Source organism: Chroicocephalus ridibundus, chromosome 7 (genome assembly GCF_963924245.1).
Source record: "Chroicocephalus ridibundus chromosome 7, bChrRid1.1, whole genome shotgun sequence".
Lineage (NCBI taxonomy): Eukaryota > Metazoa > Chordata > Aves > Charadriiformes > Laridae > Chroicocephalus > Chroicocephalus ridibundus.
The window spans coordinates 12,710,614-12,728,985 of NC_086290.1; the positions used below are offsets into that span (position 1 = coordinate 12,710,614).

Consider the following 18,372-nt stretch of genomic DNA (forward strand, 5'->3'; position numbering starts at 1 on the left):
GCAAACAGACCCCTCAGAGGTGGTTTTCAAACCTAACGAGAGTGAATCGCTTCCAGCATCACATTAGGCTGAGCTGAAGAGGGAAAGGTCACAGGAAAAAACCGCATGTACATTTGCTTTGGGGACAGGTAAAGGGTCTTCATGGCCTAACTGCTGTCCTAAACAATGTAGAAGTGAAGCTATAAGGATACTTCAAGCTGAAGTGAATATGAAGTTAGTCAAAGACCTGGGGAGATGAGTGACACTGTACAACTACAAAGAAAAGAGGATGATTCACACCGACAAGACTATTCTTTGCATTGACAAACTGCAAGATTAAAAAGCTTGGAAACTTGTTCCCAGCAGAGGACAACTTGTACCTTTTACGCAGATAAATCAATTTAGAAAATGAAAACACTGAAAAGCCATCAAGTTTAAACTGATTAGAGACTCATTAGAGACCAAGATGCAAGGGTTGCAAGAGCCCCACCAAATTAAGTGCTGCTGCCAGCACTGGTGCTAGTTCTCCCAATGTTCTCCAGCTGCCTTTCTGCAAATGTGAGGAACCACAAACAGTAAATTCATAGTGTGCTGCACATAAGAGTGTGCCTTTGTGGAAATTTCCCAAATGCTTACTGTAGATGGAAATGAGGAGGGGGTGCTACAGACACACGCTTCAGAATCAGAATATTATGCTGAAGAAGGAAATGAGGATTTTAAGTAACTAACAAAGCACGCAACTACCTCACCAGGAAGGTGCACCTGTAATCCCAGTTGTACAGAAGCATGTTCATCTGAAGACTCTTATTGAATTCATGTTGGTTCTACATTTTCAGATTCATAGCCAAAGCTAGTCATTGTAACTCTCAAACTCTTTCTTTGCTTCTCCAGGAGGCTGGAGATCTGAGCCTGAGAGGACAGTTATTTTCACATTGCCTGCCACTTCTTTGTTTTCCCCAGAGTGCAGTGGAAGGTATAGCTAAATCAAATCACAGAATAACATGAACATCTCTCCTTGTAACAAAACTAGATTATGAAACAAATAGCTGGATTGGATTTTTGCTGAGAAGGCGGTTTGCCCCGTGCAGTTTGTACAGAAAGTCTGCAGCAACATCAAACCCTGGGGCCAGAAACATGTTGTCTCTCACCTGCAGTCCTCCAACAGTCCCATGGGCTAAACCCTAAGTGACTCGAAGGTCAGGGAATCTCAGCACACAGCACCAGTTTCAGATTATCCCCCTGTTTTACCCCAGACAGACCTAGAGGCACCGCAAAGCCCTTGTGGCCCTGCTGGAGCTGACTGACCTCCAGACAGATAACTAAAGTCAGCCCGAACCACAGTCAACATTTATAAATGCTCAGCTAGACACTCCCAAATGTTTCCAGGATACACATATATTAGTGGCCATCTCATCCTCGCTAAGACAAATGTTAGGTGGTTGATGCGAACAAGTGTAATGCTGAAACCTCTCTCCAGCTACAAGGTCTGTCAAACCCCAACAGGCGCAGACTATTGTTCTGGCATCAACAGAGGACCAAAATGGGTATCAAGACAATTCTGTTGCCAGTTTCCGCCACCAATTTGATGTCCTTCAAACTATATAGGGGAAAAAACTGTAATTGTTCCTTATATGTCACTTAGAGATCCAGGTACTCATCTCAGAAAAGTTCTGCAAAGTTTATAGTTGAAAAACACTACAAAACATTACTACTGGGATGTACCTGTAAGCAAGCAGCTAGCAACTCCTACCACTCCAGCTACTACCAATTCATTTTCTGTTTGCATGAGTTTCTATTCAAAAAAAGAAAGATAAGAACAGCTGTTTCATTGGAAGGAAACAAGATCCAAGCCTGCCCTGCTATCAGGATTGCTCCATTTGTAGAGATGCACGTAGCTGCTTGAATGCACATCCATTATCACAGGAAAGAAAGCAGCAGTTTACTCCAGTATGTGTCTTACCATTTAGTGGGCAGATTCTCTGCACCGCTGCATTGGGAGTTTAGTATGTTTATGCAAGCTATCTGCACTGATGCAAGGGATGAAAGAGGAGCAAATTCCCAGAATAGGAAGCGTCTAAATATGTATCAGTAATTTTTTCATGCATCAGTGCAGATTTTTGCACGTCAGACACACCAACTCAGATGCTATACTAATGATTCTTTGGAAAAAGCAGAAAATGAGACATACAGAAATGGCAGAGATCCTGCATTTCCTTCTGCTTTCACTTACAGCCAGACAAAAATAACCTGCAAAGAGCAACCTGCTCTGGTATCACTTGGTAATGACCATTATCCTTAATAAGAGTAAATATCAACACAGATGCAGTGTCTGCTCTGAGATTTGTCTCTTTTGGATCTCAGCCAACAGCCTCTCTCTGAAGATGAGCTCCTCAACTCTCACATGGGAGAGGTAATTCGGACTCTGGTTTTTGCAATTTTATTATAGCACTTGAAGAGGCAGTGTAAGAGTTAGTTACGAAGACTAGAAAAAAAAAAAAAGGAAAAGGAAAAAACAGAACTAAAACCCAAAACCTAAAAAGACAGAAACCACCCCCAAAATCGGCACTCTACCACCCAGGCCAAGACACTCCAGACAAGGCACCAGGCGCAGGAAATACTGGTTGGAGGATGAGGTCAGTAACGTCCCCCAGCAGCCATCCTTGGCTGCTTTGCGCCATTTCTGTCCAGAGCAATTGATATCCTCCAGGTCCCTGTGCTACTGCTGAAGGGACCTCTGCTTTGACTGCAGGAAGCCCTACAAATCATCCAGCTTTATCTCCATGGAAAATAATCCAAACATCAACGTGTGTGCAATACCACAAAGGACCTTAACCAGCAGTTGTCTATGTGGTAGTAAGGCCAAACCATAAGTAGCACAATGGCACAGGTTCCTTCCACTCCCACTAGCGTGTTCCTCACGCTCCCCCTTCCCACAAAACCAAACCAGGGTCCAAAATGCTCCTTTGTTGGAGAAGCAAAGACATATAGCAGCTTGGTAAAAACAAAATGAAAGATCCACGTTCACCTAACTAAGCAAGAAGTCTAAACAACAAAGACAGCAGGCATCACAGGAATACTTCACCCCTTTCCATTCACATCCCCACCTCCTCTACTGGGAGACAATTCTGTCATTTGGGGTTACAATGGAGCTGTCAGGAAGCCCGACTGTAGTGCTCCCTCTAAACCTCTGGGGTCCCTTGTCAGCGTTAGCATGCATGAATAATCACTTTGCACAGGCAGCCAGCTGTTACGAGGGCAGGAGGAGTGTGAGGGGCTTGTGAAGGAGATGTGATCTCCTTTGGATCACCACCATTGAAGCCAGCACCTGAAGGGGACATGCTGCAGGTATTCCTCAGGGGTGGTGCAGGATGCTGTCCACAGGCCATGGAGCTCATGAGCATAAGGATGGAGAAGCAGTGATACATACCGATAGCAGTCCCCAGTGGCAAGAGCAACCCAGAGAAAGGCTTTTGCAGCAATGTGTCAAGGTAATTTGAAGAGAGAAAGAACAGAGGACAAAGCCAGACAGACAGGAGGAACATAAGATCCAGGAGTTTGGCTGCAGTAAGTACACATTGGTTTATAAAAACAAAATAAGTCTGAGCTGGATGGATCCTGAGTAAGATCACGGTGCGTGGAGGTGGCAGTGCAAAACATCCTCCTTGGGGTGAATTCAAATATTGCCCAGGCAAGTCCTGAAGGCAGCAGACTAAGACTAAGATCCTCAGCACCATCCCCTCTCACGAGCACAAATAAGATCTTCTGCAGCTCCCTAATTATTTCCCTTATCACATAATGCTGCCCGTTGGCTTCTCATCAAGAAGGGCAAACAGCCTTACAACCACATCAGCCTCTGGGGAGGAAGACTCTGGAACCACTGTCAAATCCCCTCTTAGGAAATGACAAAAATGCCATCCAAAAAAAGTTCACGTCCCCAGTTGCCAATGTAATTGCAGTGTGTGCTGTGTGGCCACACCACTTCAATGCCACAGTGCTGGCATTTACTAACACTTTGCAACACAGACTGGACACAGTCTTCTTTTTCATCCATACCTACAGTGTTTCCAGACACAAGAGAAGTCGTTAATAAAAACAGACAGCACCAATTTAAGTAACCGGGTCAGTAAATCTGTCTGCACAAAAACTCACAACTCTATCAGCATATCATGTAACCACATGTGAACCACAGACCTCACAATCTGTAAACGGATTTTCTCTCTCCTATCTCTACATCTCTCCGTCTGAACAATCCACATAAATTATACTTCAGCAGTCCCTTATATCGCAGTTGCGCCTGTAAACCCCAGCGCAATGGAGGCTCTATTGTATCGGTGGCTGCACAGACAAACACTATCACTGTCCCAGCAGCTGGAAGAGACAAGACTGAGCAGGTAAGGAGGAAGAACGGGCTCTGAGAGCAGGGCGATATGGCAGAGCAGGAACAAGGCTGCCTACAAAACAAACTCCCCAACACTGGAAAAAGCTTTGCAAGGTACCAGTCAAAGCTGTCACCTTGTTACCAGCATGCTCTCTCGTTATTGTGTCTGTTGTTTAATTGCTTTCATTCTTTTATATTAGGGTGAAAACCATTGTACAGAGAACAACTCCAGTTAAACTTGAGGGCAGTGCAACTGCAATTTCAGACCAGCCCTCAGAAGTGAATTATCAAACAGGGTTTTCCAGCCCAATGCGCAGCCTCTGCACATGCCCGCTGGCTACCTTCCATAGAATACCCTCTCCAGACAACAGACCGATGAACATCTGAGAAAGCACGGAGTTGAGATCCTGCCAAACAACTAATTGAGCTTGTGACCCAAAAAGCAGCAAAAGGGGTGTCAACGCCAGAAATTTCCTCAAGCCACCTAAAAATAAAAACCACATTTGCACTTGCAAAACCAATCTGAAAGAGGAAGTCATTAATAGTCAGTTGTAGTTAGATGTGCTCCTACACGGTTTCGAAATCAAAAATGCAATTCATCGGCCATTGTTGGGGCCAATATGGGATTTTGACTACGCTCCTCGCAGTCACCAATCCCACCCTCCAGCAAGGGCTGTGTGATCCATTTACACTACAGCAGTTTGTGTCCTTTGCTGACCAAACGGAAACAGACCGGCCCCAGCAAAACCCTCCTTCTCTCAGACTGCGGGCATCGCCTCCCCATCATCCTCACTCCTCCCTCTCAGCCCCAGGTGGCTGCTGCCACAACTACTGCTGCTGACAGAATGTCACATTTGTAAGGCTCCTCATATTCTCTAATGATCCCAGACCTTTCTGGATCACTCTCAAAGACAGAACTGAAATCAAGAGAAGAAAAAAAAAAAATTAAGAAAAATCACTTCTCAAACCATCAGCCTAGCTTGCAAGAGCACTTCTCCAAAGAGCTGTGCTAAGCAGCCTCTGGATGGTAATGGCTTACATCTACTGGAACAGAAAGCCCATACGCAGCCCTCCACGCAGACAGGCACTTTGATACTATGCTCCTGAGTGGGGTTTAAGAACCTGCAGTCACCAAAATAGGAACAGGACCCAGGAGAGACAGACGCAGAAGTAACCAGCACAGGAAGCAGAAAACATAAGGTTCATCTTTGAAAACAAAGCAACACTGTTCTAGGTTCCTGATGGAAATTATCATATAAAAGAAGTAACAATAGCAACAGGTTTCTATAGCACAGAACAAATGAGCTGCTCAAACAACGCACTGGATGAAAAACTTGATTTTTTTTTAAGGGATAGGAGAGCATGAAAACCAAAACTAGAAAACATGCTGCTGGAAAGAATTAAAGATCAGGATTAGCAGACTGACAGGACAAAGTCTCATCTGAATTTAGGTCCTTATTTTCCCCCTTAGAACACAGCAAAAAGCCTCCCTGTGACCCACAAGGCAATCGCAGCCTTCTGCTCCAAATGCTCCCCTGGAACGTGCCAGGAATGCAAACAGAATAATCCATGTGCTGTGGAGACCCAGCGCCACTCTTCACCCAGTACAAACGACTCCCTGTGCCCATTAGTCAATTACAGAGGCCACGAATCTATAGGAATGAGATTAAAAAGAAGTATTTTCCGAAAATTAAAACCCATGAAATTAATTCTCACTGCAAGCAAGAGCGAGCCAAAGAGCAGAAAGAAACCCAAGACAAAAAGGTAATGGGTATCGTCAAGCAAAAACAATTAAAGGAAAAAATTATAAGCTCCAGCCCTGCAGAAAGTCAAGAAGTTATAATGAATGGTACTTTCCATGGAAATATAAATGAGTAAGAGGCACTAGGCAGCCCACATAGCTGCAGAGAAATAAGGTGAACACATTCACAGGAGCTACGAAAGGCTCTGCAGGAACTTCTAGAAATGCCAAACATTTGAACTCTCTTTACAAAGCAGTAGCTTTCCTCACCAGATGCATCCACACCTCCTGTAACCCACACAACCTGACAGAGGGGGACACTGTCCTAACCCCGGACACAAGACAACTACCACTCTCCTTTGAGTTCACCCTAATCTAAGATCCCCCCATGAAGGCAGGTTTTGAATGTATCACCCACGGACACAGACCCTGCAGCACATTGTCCTGTTCCCTTGGCGCCTGTGTTATGACCTTTAACTGCACTATGGGCCTGGTGAGGATGTTAGAGGATGTTTTAAATGAAGTATTGAATGTAGGGAAAATATAGGTAACTTTACACTAAATCATAGCTCGCTTGCTCTTGATTTTAGTCGGAATAGCAGCAACATTGAAGTGTCACAGTTAATGAGCAATTCTAGGCAAAACCCATGGTTAGGATGAAACAGACACGAGCAGAAGCACTACAGTGGATTTTAGTTAAACGCTCTGGATTTCTGAATTAATGCAATACACCAGACCAAATGGGTTTATGTTAGGAACCGAGAGCTTACTTTAACAAGGATTTTTTTTTCAGATTGGCATAGCACTTCCTGCATGGTCATTCTTACGGTAAAATAAAAGGGCTTTAATGTGAATTAGCATTAACCACGCAGACAGGTTACAATAGAGACAGGAGGAAGGTACTGAGAATCTATGCTGCAAATGCACGGTTTGCCCATATAAATAGCACCCACACAAGGACCACGTTGCCAGTATAACTACACTTGCAAAGCGTTCCTGATGGACACCCGGCCTACCTGCCCTGGACCAGCTGCAGATGGAGCCCCCACTACTTCCCCCAGGCTGGTATCTAACACTACATGCCATCCGCTCCTGAGCTGCCATCACCCTTTACCTTCAAGACAACTGTAGAAAAAGGCAGAAATCCCAGACACTGCAAATCTACTTGGATGGAAGAGGTCACATCAGTCCAAGAGCAGCACTCCTTTCTTCTTCCTTTTTTCTCTCTCCATTAGATGTGGTCATTTTTATTTGCAATTTCAAAGCTTTTCATCATCTTTAAAATTCAACTACAAGGAAGGAAGATGAGTAGACTTATTCTGTTAAATAAATCCTACTTCTGACCAGCTTTATAGGAGCGAAGGTAAAAACTAAAGAGCAAAATTACACTTAAAGCCATCTGTACCAGTAGCCTTCTTTCTGAAATTCCTCCCTGCTACTTCAAGGCATTAAACAAATTAATTTATGATTGCGTATATGGGTAAAGCCTTTCTGTATCAAAGCATTAGGAAATTAGAAATTTGGGAAGGAAGATTTCATCTAAAAGGCAGATAAACACAGAAATTGGGGGGAATCCCAGAAAAGACAACTACTCATTCAATTTGGCTCTCTCATGAACCGGCACATTTAGATGCATAGCCTTGAAAGGGCTGCTCTACCAGCCAGATTATGGTTTTACCTTTATGCCAAATGCCATGGGATTGCAACAGTAACAAGTAATTGTTGGGGATGGGGAGTACAAGAATGATGCACAGGACACAAAAACGGAACTACAAGAATGACACACAAAAGCAGAAAGAGTGGGATTAAAACCAACCAAAAATTAGTCAGACATTTTAACCAGATGGCATTTCCTCTTCCTAGCAGTCTGATGTGCTAAAGCCAAGCACACGCGCTATGACAGCAGATGGAAATTACACAGCTTTGTTTATGTTTGGGACCTACAGTAAAGGGAACCATGCAAGTTTGAGCAGAGAATAATTACCCAGAGCCAAGGAAATGGGTGCTTTTTTGAAAATACCAGTCCAAAATTGGGCAGGAGTTATAGTCAATAAAAAACTCGAGACAATTCAGTAACAGGAAAACTCAGGAGCGTTCTCTAAATCACATTCAGGATGGAAAGAGCTAGTTTCAACCTCTTCTGCTACCTCCTCAAAGCTGCACCTGACCACAATGCATTTTATAACCTGCCAAACATTTTCTTCTCTTCAACAAAGCCATTTTACTTTCTTTCCACTTCACCCAAACTAGTTACACTCCTCCAAGTAACATCAGTCCTTGGCCACACCATCATATATCACAAAACCTACTGAAGAAGGCTAGAAGATAACTTTATAATGATTACTCTTCAAAACCAGACCTCAGGGCATCAAAAACTGGGATTGGAGCTTTGTCTGCTTTAAAGACAAGCAACAAAAACTTCATCTTTCACTCAAGCAGTAATTCTGTCTTATTGCATTCCCAGGCACATCATCACTTTGTACCTTTTACTTGCCCCCCTAAGGATTTGCCAGGAGTTTCTATTTTTCACAGAACTCCTCTTTTACTTGACCACATCAGCGTTGTACTACGCCTCCAAAGACTGAAGTTTAGGGGGCTGAGGTGGGACGCAGAGACTCTGCGGCACGCACACTGACTGTCCGCCTGCAGCTCCACTGCACCCAAACCTGCGGTTACAGCTACCAGCAGCCAGACTCTGAGACTGCACAAAACGACACGACATTTTCTTTTCTGCAGACACCTTGAGCTTTCAACTCCCTATGAAGCCCTTCCATTTTCAAAATTTCTATCAGCCTGCTACTAAAAATAATTCAATAAATAACCCAACCCTCTCCTTGCTTACGTGCCCATCCCAATAGCATCTGAACAACACTAAATGAAGAGCACTCATTCGTGCTGCTGTAGCATTTTTCCTTTTAAAGTTCTCAAAACTCTTTATAAACACTGACTAATGAATCAGGCAATATTTACCCAGCTGCCTGGAAGACAGATAGACCTTTTTTAACAGCACGAAGTAACAAGTGAATCATTCGCAGAGCCAGGAACAGAAGGTGGGACTCTCAGCACCTATTAGTGTGGCATCTCCCCAAATAAAAGTCTCCAAACACTTGCTCATAAGATGACTGAGCCACCTCTGGGACGCTCTGAGGATTTACCAACCTGCAACGTTGTGCTCTACCCCTGAGACCAGTTAGCCTCAACTCAGAAACAAAACACCAGGTATTACAGGAAGGAAATAAATAAATAAAAGTTAGCAGAATGCACTCTGTTCAAACCGACAGCAACAAGAAGTAGCCATCGCACAGAAGACTGCACTTTACCAGGCATTATTAATTCAATATTCTGTCATCTCTCACACCACTGTTCATTCAACATCAAACGCCTCAGCAAGGACTTTTAATTAAAACACAGAAAGGCTAGAATAAAACATATTTTTGTCACATCATTTGTGGGTCTTTTATTCACAATTGAAATAGCTTCATGTTTAATTGCGTACAGAGCCACATATGCTATCTCAGCTCACAGCAGCAAACAGTGACCACTTCAATGCTGCAAGCAATTGTCGTGCTGCCCCTTCATTTCTAATCACGAAGCGTCTATCTGCCTGCACAAACTGATTGAAATCTCCTGTGAATGAGGACCTTATCTGCAAATACTGCATGCAGAGGTGTCCCTGGGTGCGTTGTGCTCAGCGTGGCCCTACTCCAGCATGGCACTTAACACAAGTGAGCCTAATTGTGCAGGAAAGACAGGTACCTGGCACTTCCCAGCCTTTCATCTCCGAAGCTCAGGCACTCTGGGGATCTGTACTATCCTGCTGCAAAGTGACAAACTAATTGGCAACCTCTTCTACTCCACACTAACAGTCCCAGCGAGAAACCAAGTATTTCCCCACATTATGCTGAAAAACTAACCTCCCTGGTCTCCCTGAGACCACTCAACCTGGAACTGAAAGCTCAAACCTAACCTCTGCCTCGTACCACAGACCTAACAAAAGCCGAGGTCACGTAAGCCAGCAATTCAGGCAGCCCGCTTCCAGCTGCAAACCCGCACACTCCCCTCCGCTGTACGAAATACAGAACATACTGCCGAGACCGAACAACCCATAACGATTTCCATCAGTGGAGTGATATGTCCTGAAAATGAAGGGAAGAAGGGGAATGACAAGAAACAAAAAAAAGCACCGCCAATAAAGAAGAAGAAAAGAAAGAGACTGCTGTCATCGCCACAGGGAAGCAGAGACAAACCACAACTCCGCATGTATGCCAGCCTTGCCAATGCTTGGATCTGAAGGCAAAGAAGTCCGCTACAGCGGGATGTAAAGAGCAAAGCCAAAATTCCCTGCTAAATATTGCTGCCAAACAAGCCATTTCTTGTCAATATTTGTAAAACAAATTGAGCCTGTGCTGTAAATATCGCTGCATCTGTGCGCTGTTTGTTTCGGCATGAAGACTTGCAAATAAGCTTCACAGCATACTTGCAGTGGGAGAAGAGCTAGAGCAATTCCGGTAGGACTCAGCTGTTCCGTCCCTACAATTGGCCCTTTATGACCAGTGGCAGACAGCACTGCCACCTCCTTCATGTTATCACTGCAACCAGGTGGGCAGCAGTTTGCAGCCACCTATATACACACACATGAAAAAAGCAATAAGCAAAGGAAAAAAGATTTCTAGGGAAAAAAAAATTGTTTAAAAGTTACCTCAACACTACGAGATCAATTTCAGAATGCTTTAAGGGTTTAACAGGCAAATCAACCACAAAACTTGGTTCAGGCTCAAACTATTTGTTTGCAGGGGTTTGTTTGGGTTTTTTGCACACATCAAGACCTCCTTCGCCACAAGCCAGTCTTCCAGCTCACCTTGCTCCACGAAGCAAGTTCACAAACTCTGTTATGACATCCCTCTGCAGGAGGGAGGAACAGAAGAGACATCTCTGACAAATATTCAACTACAGTTGGACAGATCATCTATTTTTTTCCAGGCTCTTCCCAAATGAGTGATCTGAAAGGAAGCGCTGCTCAACCCTCAAAGAGAATTATGACTATTGCCATGTTACAGCACCCTGTCCATTGCCTGTCACTCGGCAAGTGTCAATCTGATTGTGATATTACTGGCATTAAAGCTAATTCTGGGAACCTACAAATCTATTTCCCAGGTCTCCCAACCTCTTACAGCATGATCTTCATCAGGCTGCTTCACACTCTGGGAATAACCCACCTTTCATTACGAATAGGAAGCTCAAATATTTCCCCACCACAGTCAGAGGAAAGGCACTGCAAGTACCAAGCTACCCACAAAATGTATTAAAGCACGACCTGGAGACTTTAAAATATATTTCTTGCAAGTAACTTCCATAACAAAGTTCGGTTTAGATGACAATGTTTGGAGAGGGAGAGCATATTAGGGTTTGATGAATTAAAGTTTGTTTTACAGCAAAAACCAACCAACACATTTCCCTCCCCATCACCATCACTTACAAACTCAGCAGCAGAGACTTCTCCGTTGAACTAAGTGCCAAAACCTCCCCGGACTTCAAATTGAAGTCCTAAACACTGAATCTTTCCTTCCCCAACCCAGAACTGAAATAAATCCCGGAGATGGTTATTGCTTAGCTGTATTATAGCAGCATTTTGAAAGGCCAGATGAACAGCCTCATCATTCCAGCAGTTGTACACACGTGCCACATACACAGGCACGGTAAGCATTAAGTCCCCCAACACAGATGTAGCCTAAAACAAGAAGGAAACAGAAGACACAAAAAGGTAGTGACCACTCCACATTCACAAACAGGGACGATCAGAAACTGAAGCCAAGAAGCTGGCCCAGTATCCTATTTGCTAGCCATCATTACTGACAACCAAAAATTGTTTATATGTGCTTTCATTGGAAAAGGTGACTGAATTGCAGAGGTATGCCTGATCTTCTCCACTCAACCTTCTTTTCATCAGGGTCAATGTAATTAATTTGCTGGCTTTTCAGCAGGTGGGAAATGGTACAGGCTTCACTGAGCTCTGAGGAGCAGCCCTGCTTTCTGCCAGCGGGTGACTTGGAACACTGTCCCCATCAGTTGGGCAGAGATGAAAGTGTCTGTGTACTTGGACAAGTCCAGCAGAATGCAAACAGAAGGCAGAAGCAGAGGACTCCATGGGAGAGATACCTGCCTGGTGGCAGCGGGAGAGAAAGACAGGTTAACCAATAACAAAAACACGTTAAATTTGACTTACCAATGATTTATTCTGGGTCATTGATTGACGGATGGAGGTTGGTTTCAAAAGTATAATTTTAAGGGAGCCACATGATTTTTCAGAGCTGACTTAGGTTTGTACACAGTGTACAATTTGTTCATACCATGGCAATCCACCCAAACACACAGGTAGGCAGCAAGCTGTTCCTCTGCAGCACAGGAAGGGGAATTTGCCACCTGCAGGCAAAGCTCTCGAAGCTGCATAGGCAGAGAGGCACTACGATACACACGCTAAAACCACAGGCAACGTGTTATTGAGCAGAACCACAGCAGAGGCTTTCGCATCTGCAAACCAGAAAGTACACACCTGTTCATTCCTCCTCACGCAAGCAACCACTTACAAAAACAAGTTTTCCTGCCTTCACATTAAAAATTGCCATGAACCTACATAAGCACAGAGGAAGTTCTTTAAAAGAAAGCACTTTTATTGAGAAATGCAAACAGGTTAATGCTTCAAAACCAAGCAAACAGCCCTACTGCTCGTGCAACATTTGCTGTAGGAGCAGAACCACGTTGCCCTCCAGCTGAAGTACAACATGCGAGGTTCCTCCCCTTGTGGGAAAGCCAGAGCAGTCAGAATTTCTATGTCCCATGAAAGGGCAACGCTAGCTGGGGTCTCCAGCTTCACGCTGAAAAACATGCTGTCAGAGAAGAAGTGACAACAGCCATAAGGAAAAAATGATTCCCCACCACTGGTACAAAGGAAGAGAAGATGGTAAGATGTAGGCTCCCTACAGCTATGACCAAACTACACAGAACAATGTGGGTTCAGTTACAGGCAAAAAGTTTCAGAGCTATCAAAAAAGCTAAGTCAGCAATAAAAGCCAAAAGAGGAGAGGGAAGAAAAGGAGAAAAACAGTGAGACATACCCGCAGTCTATCCAGCTTATAGTACCTCGTCCTTTCACCTCCTGGGCCACACTGGACAGTAACCTGAGCGAGCTTTCTGCAGCAGCAGCTGGAAAACAAAACAAAATAATAATAAAAATAAATCAACAGCAGCATTATTATTCCACATAGAAAAACACAACGGTGCATTCCTTTGTTCTGAAGCACTGGAAGAACATTTTTTCTAATTTGAAGAAACCAGTATGAGAGGGATCAGTAAAATCTTCTGTAAACTAGAAGGAATGCTGGCTGCAGCTGAAGTTGGATGGCTCCTTCCCTCCACCCCCCTGAAACAACACACTGAAATTCATACCTCCAGGCACGCTCCCTGACCTACATTGATGGAGCTATACTGTGTCCTCTCCTGCAAACCGGTTTCCATCCCAACACTGCCTTTTTCCTGTGGCTGAGCATTAACCAGTTTACACCACTGCCTGCTAATTAGAGCAACTTTACTTAGGATCTTCATTAGCTGTAAGGGCAAGTCATTCAGCATCTCTGCCTGCCTCAATTCTACCCATCACACGCAGAAAAAAACCCACACTGTTATTCTCATAATAACCCTGGGACATATCCAAACCAACAGTCATGAGGAGCTCAAATCTATCAGCCGAAAGCACCCAGAAAAGGTTCTTCCAAGAACTGGCTGTATTATAAATACCCAGCTGAGATTTTTATAATGCCATGCCACATGTGTAGATTTTGCAAAGCACTTTCATTCCAAAACAGTCTTTAAATGGTATTAAAAATAAACACAGAAGAAAAATGGGAGAAGAGCTCGGGAGAGAAAAATACAGAGGTTTCAAACAAGTATCAATTCCCCCCCAAAAAATCTAACAGAAACTGTTTCCTGCCTTAATAAACAGAAAACAAACCAGAACCTCTTCTAGATCTATTTAAACTGCTGCTGCTCTACAATTACTTCAACTAATTGAATATAAGAACAGCTATACTGGGTCAGATCGAATGCCTCTATAGACCAATATCTTGTCTCCAACATTTGAGAAAGTGAAGGCTATATAGGTCAGAGTAGACAAGTAGAGCCAGCGGGCAGTGATAGCCCCCTCAAATAATGTCTAAGCCTTCACAGTTTCTATCTCAACAATCTCCTGAGCCAGAAACAGCTTCTTTGTATTCAACAGCCTTTGCTTGGGCCTGATGCCATCAGAGACGCCAGCCCACACACGTTAGCTCTCAAGAAACGCTCCTACCCCCAATACTGATAACATGCAACTGCCACCTCTCTCCAACACAGGGATGCAGACACATGGGAAAATCTCCGCATGTACTTAGAGTGAAACAGTTTGACAAACACCCTTTAAAAAAAATAAGCGTTCAGGATAGGAGACTTGTCCCAGAAGACTCACCAGTTGAGCAGCCTTGGCAGGATACCCAGCCAATAGGGTGAACTAAACATCTCCTGTAAATGAGGACATGTCCTGAAACCAGTGAATTTTCTGCATGAGCTAGAAATACTCATCTATTTTTGCTCAGCTGAGAAGCAAAACCTTTGTTCCAGCAGTACGATCAGATGCTGGCCAACATCTCATCACAGCTGGGGGACATATATCTGGGATTAGAATCACACCTCCAAATTCCTGTCTCCTTTTTCCCCTCCCCTCTTTCTGGGTGACAGTTAAGCAAGAGATTTCTAATTGTGCAAGGATCACTGTACTAGGAAGAAACATTAATCCCACACTCAGCTCTGCATGCAATGCTTTAGACTGCTAAAACCAACCAATTAAATAACAAAAACAGGAAAAAAGAAATCTCCACAACACGACTTTTGAACAATGCCCATAGGGCAACATTTATTTGATGAGTGTCAGAGCTGAAGTGCTCTGGTCGTGCTTCCAAAAATGAAAGCAACCACCCCTTAAAATATTAAGCATAAAAAGAAATTTTTCCCCTTTAAAAAGCTGAATAATACAGATGTCTTTTTTATCTAAAGTGTTCCTTTCAAAATCAAAAAGCATTAGAAACTCTTTTATGACTTTCACTTTGAACCTGTTACTACAAAACCATTTGGCCAAGTTCGAGCGCTCAAAGTTCCTCACTCTAGCAAAACACAAATATTTTAACAAAAATTAAGGCACATATATCATTTTAACTGTTTCAGAATAAGCATATCTTTAGGAAACAAAGTTAATTATCCCAGCACCTGCACACTTTTGTCTGCAGAATTCTCTGATACCCCAGGGGGAGGTAGAGGGATGATATTGGGTCACCCCATACTGCTCCAGAGCAACTCTACATATATCATTGCATTTAACTAAGATAAGACCCTTGCAACAGGTCAGAAAGGGAGGACCCAACCCCCAGACAAAGCATTATCTTGTATTGCTTGTCTGCAGGAAGGAAAAGGAAGCAACAACAAAAACAATACCGCACGAAGGAAACTCATCTTAGTAACACATTTTACTTCTTGCTGTCCAATGACTTCCACATCCACAACATTCTGCACTTGTGTATGGAGCTTAAAGGTTGTTTCTTCATTTTCCATGGTGTGTCACAAAACAACACACCAAAAGAAAAAAAGGCTACAAAGGAGAAAAAGGTACAGCAGAAGCAGAACAGAGCAAAAGGAAGAGCAGACAGGTAAGAGCAGGCGCGAACAGCCAGAAAGGAGAGCCTGAATGAGAGAGAAGACAGCAAAGAGATTCAAGGGGACAGGTGGCATGACGTGAAATGAGTCATTTCTCCCTCTTACACAAGCAGCTCACTTTTTATTTTTATATTTTGTTACTTAAAGTTGAAAGACAACCATGGCACACACAAAGCTGTCAGAAGCAAAGATGGATTGATTTCAGTACTATAACTATTCATTAAGCCTTTCAGTGTCACCAGAAAATCGAAACTTGCAAACTACTGTGATAAACACACCAGAAAAGCTCTAGCTGATAGCTATTATGAGCAGCCAGTTCTGGAGACAAAGCCAGAATAAAGTACATTTTTGCCACCGTGACAGAACAATTAGAAAACCAAATTAAGAAGACGCCAATCTTGAAACATCAGGAGCCTCAGAGTTAGAACAAAGGACACCGGTCCTGAAGAAGCCCTTGTAGTCGTGTAGAAGCATCTCGCAGCCACATAAGGCAACACCGAACAGAGAGCACGTAAGGGCGAAGAGCTTAGTCATCTGAAAATGCACACAGATGTTCAAATGCACACACCTTCTGGGCACAAAGAGCTGCGACATTAAAAAAAAAAAAAAAGAAAAAAAAGGAGGAAGGAGGACTTACCAGACTTGGAATACAGCGCTAGTACGTTATTCCGTGTCCTGAGAAGCTTCTTAAAATCCTTGTGGTCACTTATTTTTTCTATAAGTGGAGACACCTTCAACGAGTACACGAACACTGGCAAGAATGCCTACAGAAACACAAAGGCAGAAACATGAGTAACAGCTTCCATGCTGAGAAATAAAATACAAAGACAAACTGCTTTTGAAATTGCCTTGACCTTTTTCCATAATCTTGAGACACGCTGCCTTAAATAAACTATCATATCGATTTGATCAGCAAAAGCCAAAAAAAAAAAAAAAGCCATACGCATGCCTTATTGAAACTGGACCAATACAACTCCCAGCAAGCATCCTTAAGTGGAAAGATGAGATAAGCACATCAAGAAATATGGGTTTAGTTAAGAAGCCACCCCCTTTAAAAGTTTGTTCCCTAGTCAGATAATCAGATAAAAATTCTTATGTAAATTTAACATGCTGTAACAAGAGAAGCAACAAATTACCACTTCGAGAGCACTCTTGTCACTAGATCACAGAATACGCTGCAAACTTAATTGAGTACTTTGATATCCCAAAGAAGACAGTGAGAGCCATGAAGTTAAAATAACTAACCCACACTAACACAGAGTAAACCAAGGAAACGAAAACAGAATTTGCAAGTAATCCAGCATCTGCATTACAGCACTAACCACAACCTTCTCCCACCCGCCCTTCCAAAGCGGAACGGGGCTTATGTTTCCCACTGGCCGTACTGTACCGCACACACACACACCAGTGCCTTTGCCACAAGATCAAGCTTGGCTTCCACTGGCCACATGGAAGGCATGGCATTTTATCTCTCTGCACCTCAGTTCTGTATCTATGCAAATAAATTATTTTTTTGTTGCGTCTTTTGGTCTATTTAAATCACAACTGCTTCAGAGCAGAGCCTTTATTTTATCCTACCATAAAGTAAAACTCCTATCAAAATATGACCATAACCTCAGCTGGGGTCTCTACCGCTCATTTTTACTGCGATAATCTTCAATAATAATAATAATAATCTTAACCATCAGGCTATGCTGCCTCCCTTCTGCACTGTACTGAATTCATACTAATGGAATGATTATGGGAAGCTTAACTAGAGAAATTATCTAGTTTACATTCACCTTACAGTAAAACCTTAACACTTAATTGCTTGGCTAAAAGCTTTAGCTCATTTGCCTAACATACACAAGAGGTTCAACATTTTCTTAATTACAGAACTAATTTTGATCATGTCTCACTCCAACTGGGCTGGAAAATGCGTCCAGGATGGATGTGAAGTAGTAAGAGGCTGTTCTTCTTGCATCCCATGTATTACAGATTGCAGCATTCAAAACAAGGCACCAAGCCAATCAAAGTCAGAACACGCAGCCCCAGGCACTACGCTTCATTACAAATTTAGCTATTTGCAAACACCACGTCACTGAGGCACAGAAACAAAACCTGCACCTACGAAACATACTTTGTAAGTGCCAGAAGTTTTTACATGGAAAGGGGGGAGGGAGCTTTGGGACGCATGAGGTAGAGGAAAGAAGCCGAGCCAAAACGGGGGTCATCCTCAAAACAACCCCAGGACATGTTCAGGAATTTAAAGTTACTAGAAGATACACCTATATAACGTAAAATATAAAAGCACGACAGGCTGCACAGGCTTAGAGCAAACAAGTTATCCCACTCCGCAGGCAGGATTCCCACCACTGAGCCCTGCTGACCAGATGGTCTAACTGTGAGAAACGAAAAAGCACGTTTGCAAGTCAGCCCCTACCTTCAGCATAAATGTCCTTGGTGCTTTAATTCAACCAACAGACTCACATTCTTCTAAATCCAGATGTCCAGAGCTCAGCCTTCCTACTTCAGGCTGATGTATGTGAATCATTTCTGT

The 18,372-nt window shown here is 43.3% G+C and overlaps 1 protein-coding gene across 1 annotated transcript in view; it reads right to left on the minus strand.

Moving 5' to 3' along the window:
* Nucleotides 1–18,372, minus strand: part of PDIA5 (protein disulfide isomerase family A member 5) — a 103,129-nt gene that overhangs the window by 74,752 nt on the left and 10,005 nt on the right. Inside the window, exons 2-3 of the mRNA XM_063341875.1 lie at nt 16,471–16,597; nt 13,211–13,298 (exon numbers count right to left, since the gene is read on the minus strand). Coding sequence (XP_063197945.1) covers nt 13,211–13,298; nt 16,471–16,597 — 215 coding nt within the window. The remainder of the gene's footprint in view (nt 1–13,210; nt 13,299–16,470; nt 16,598–18,372) is intronic.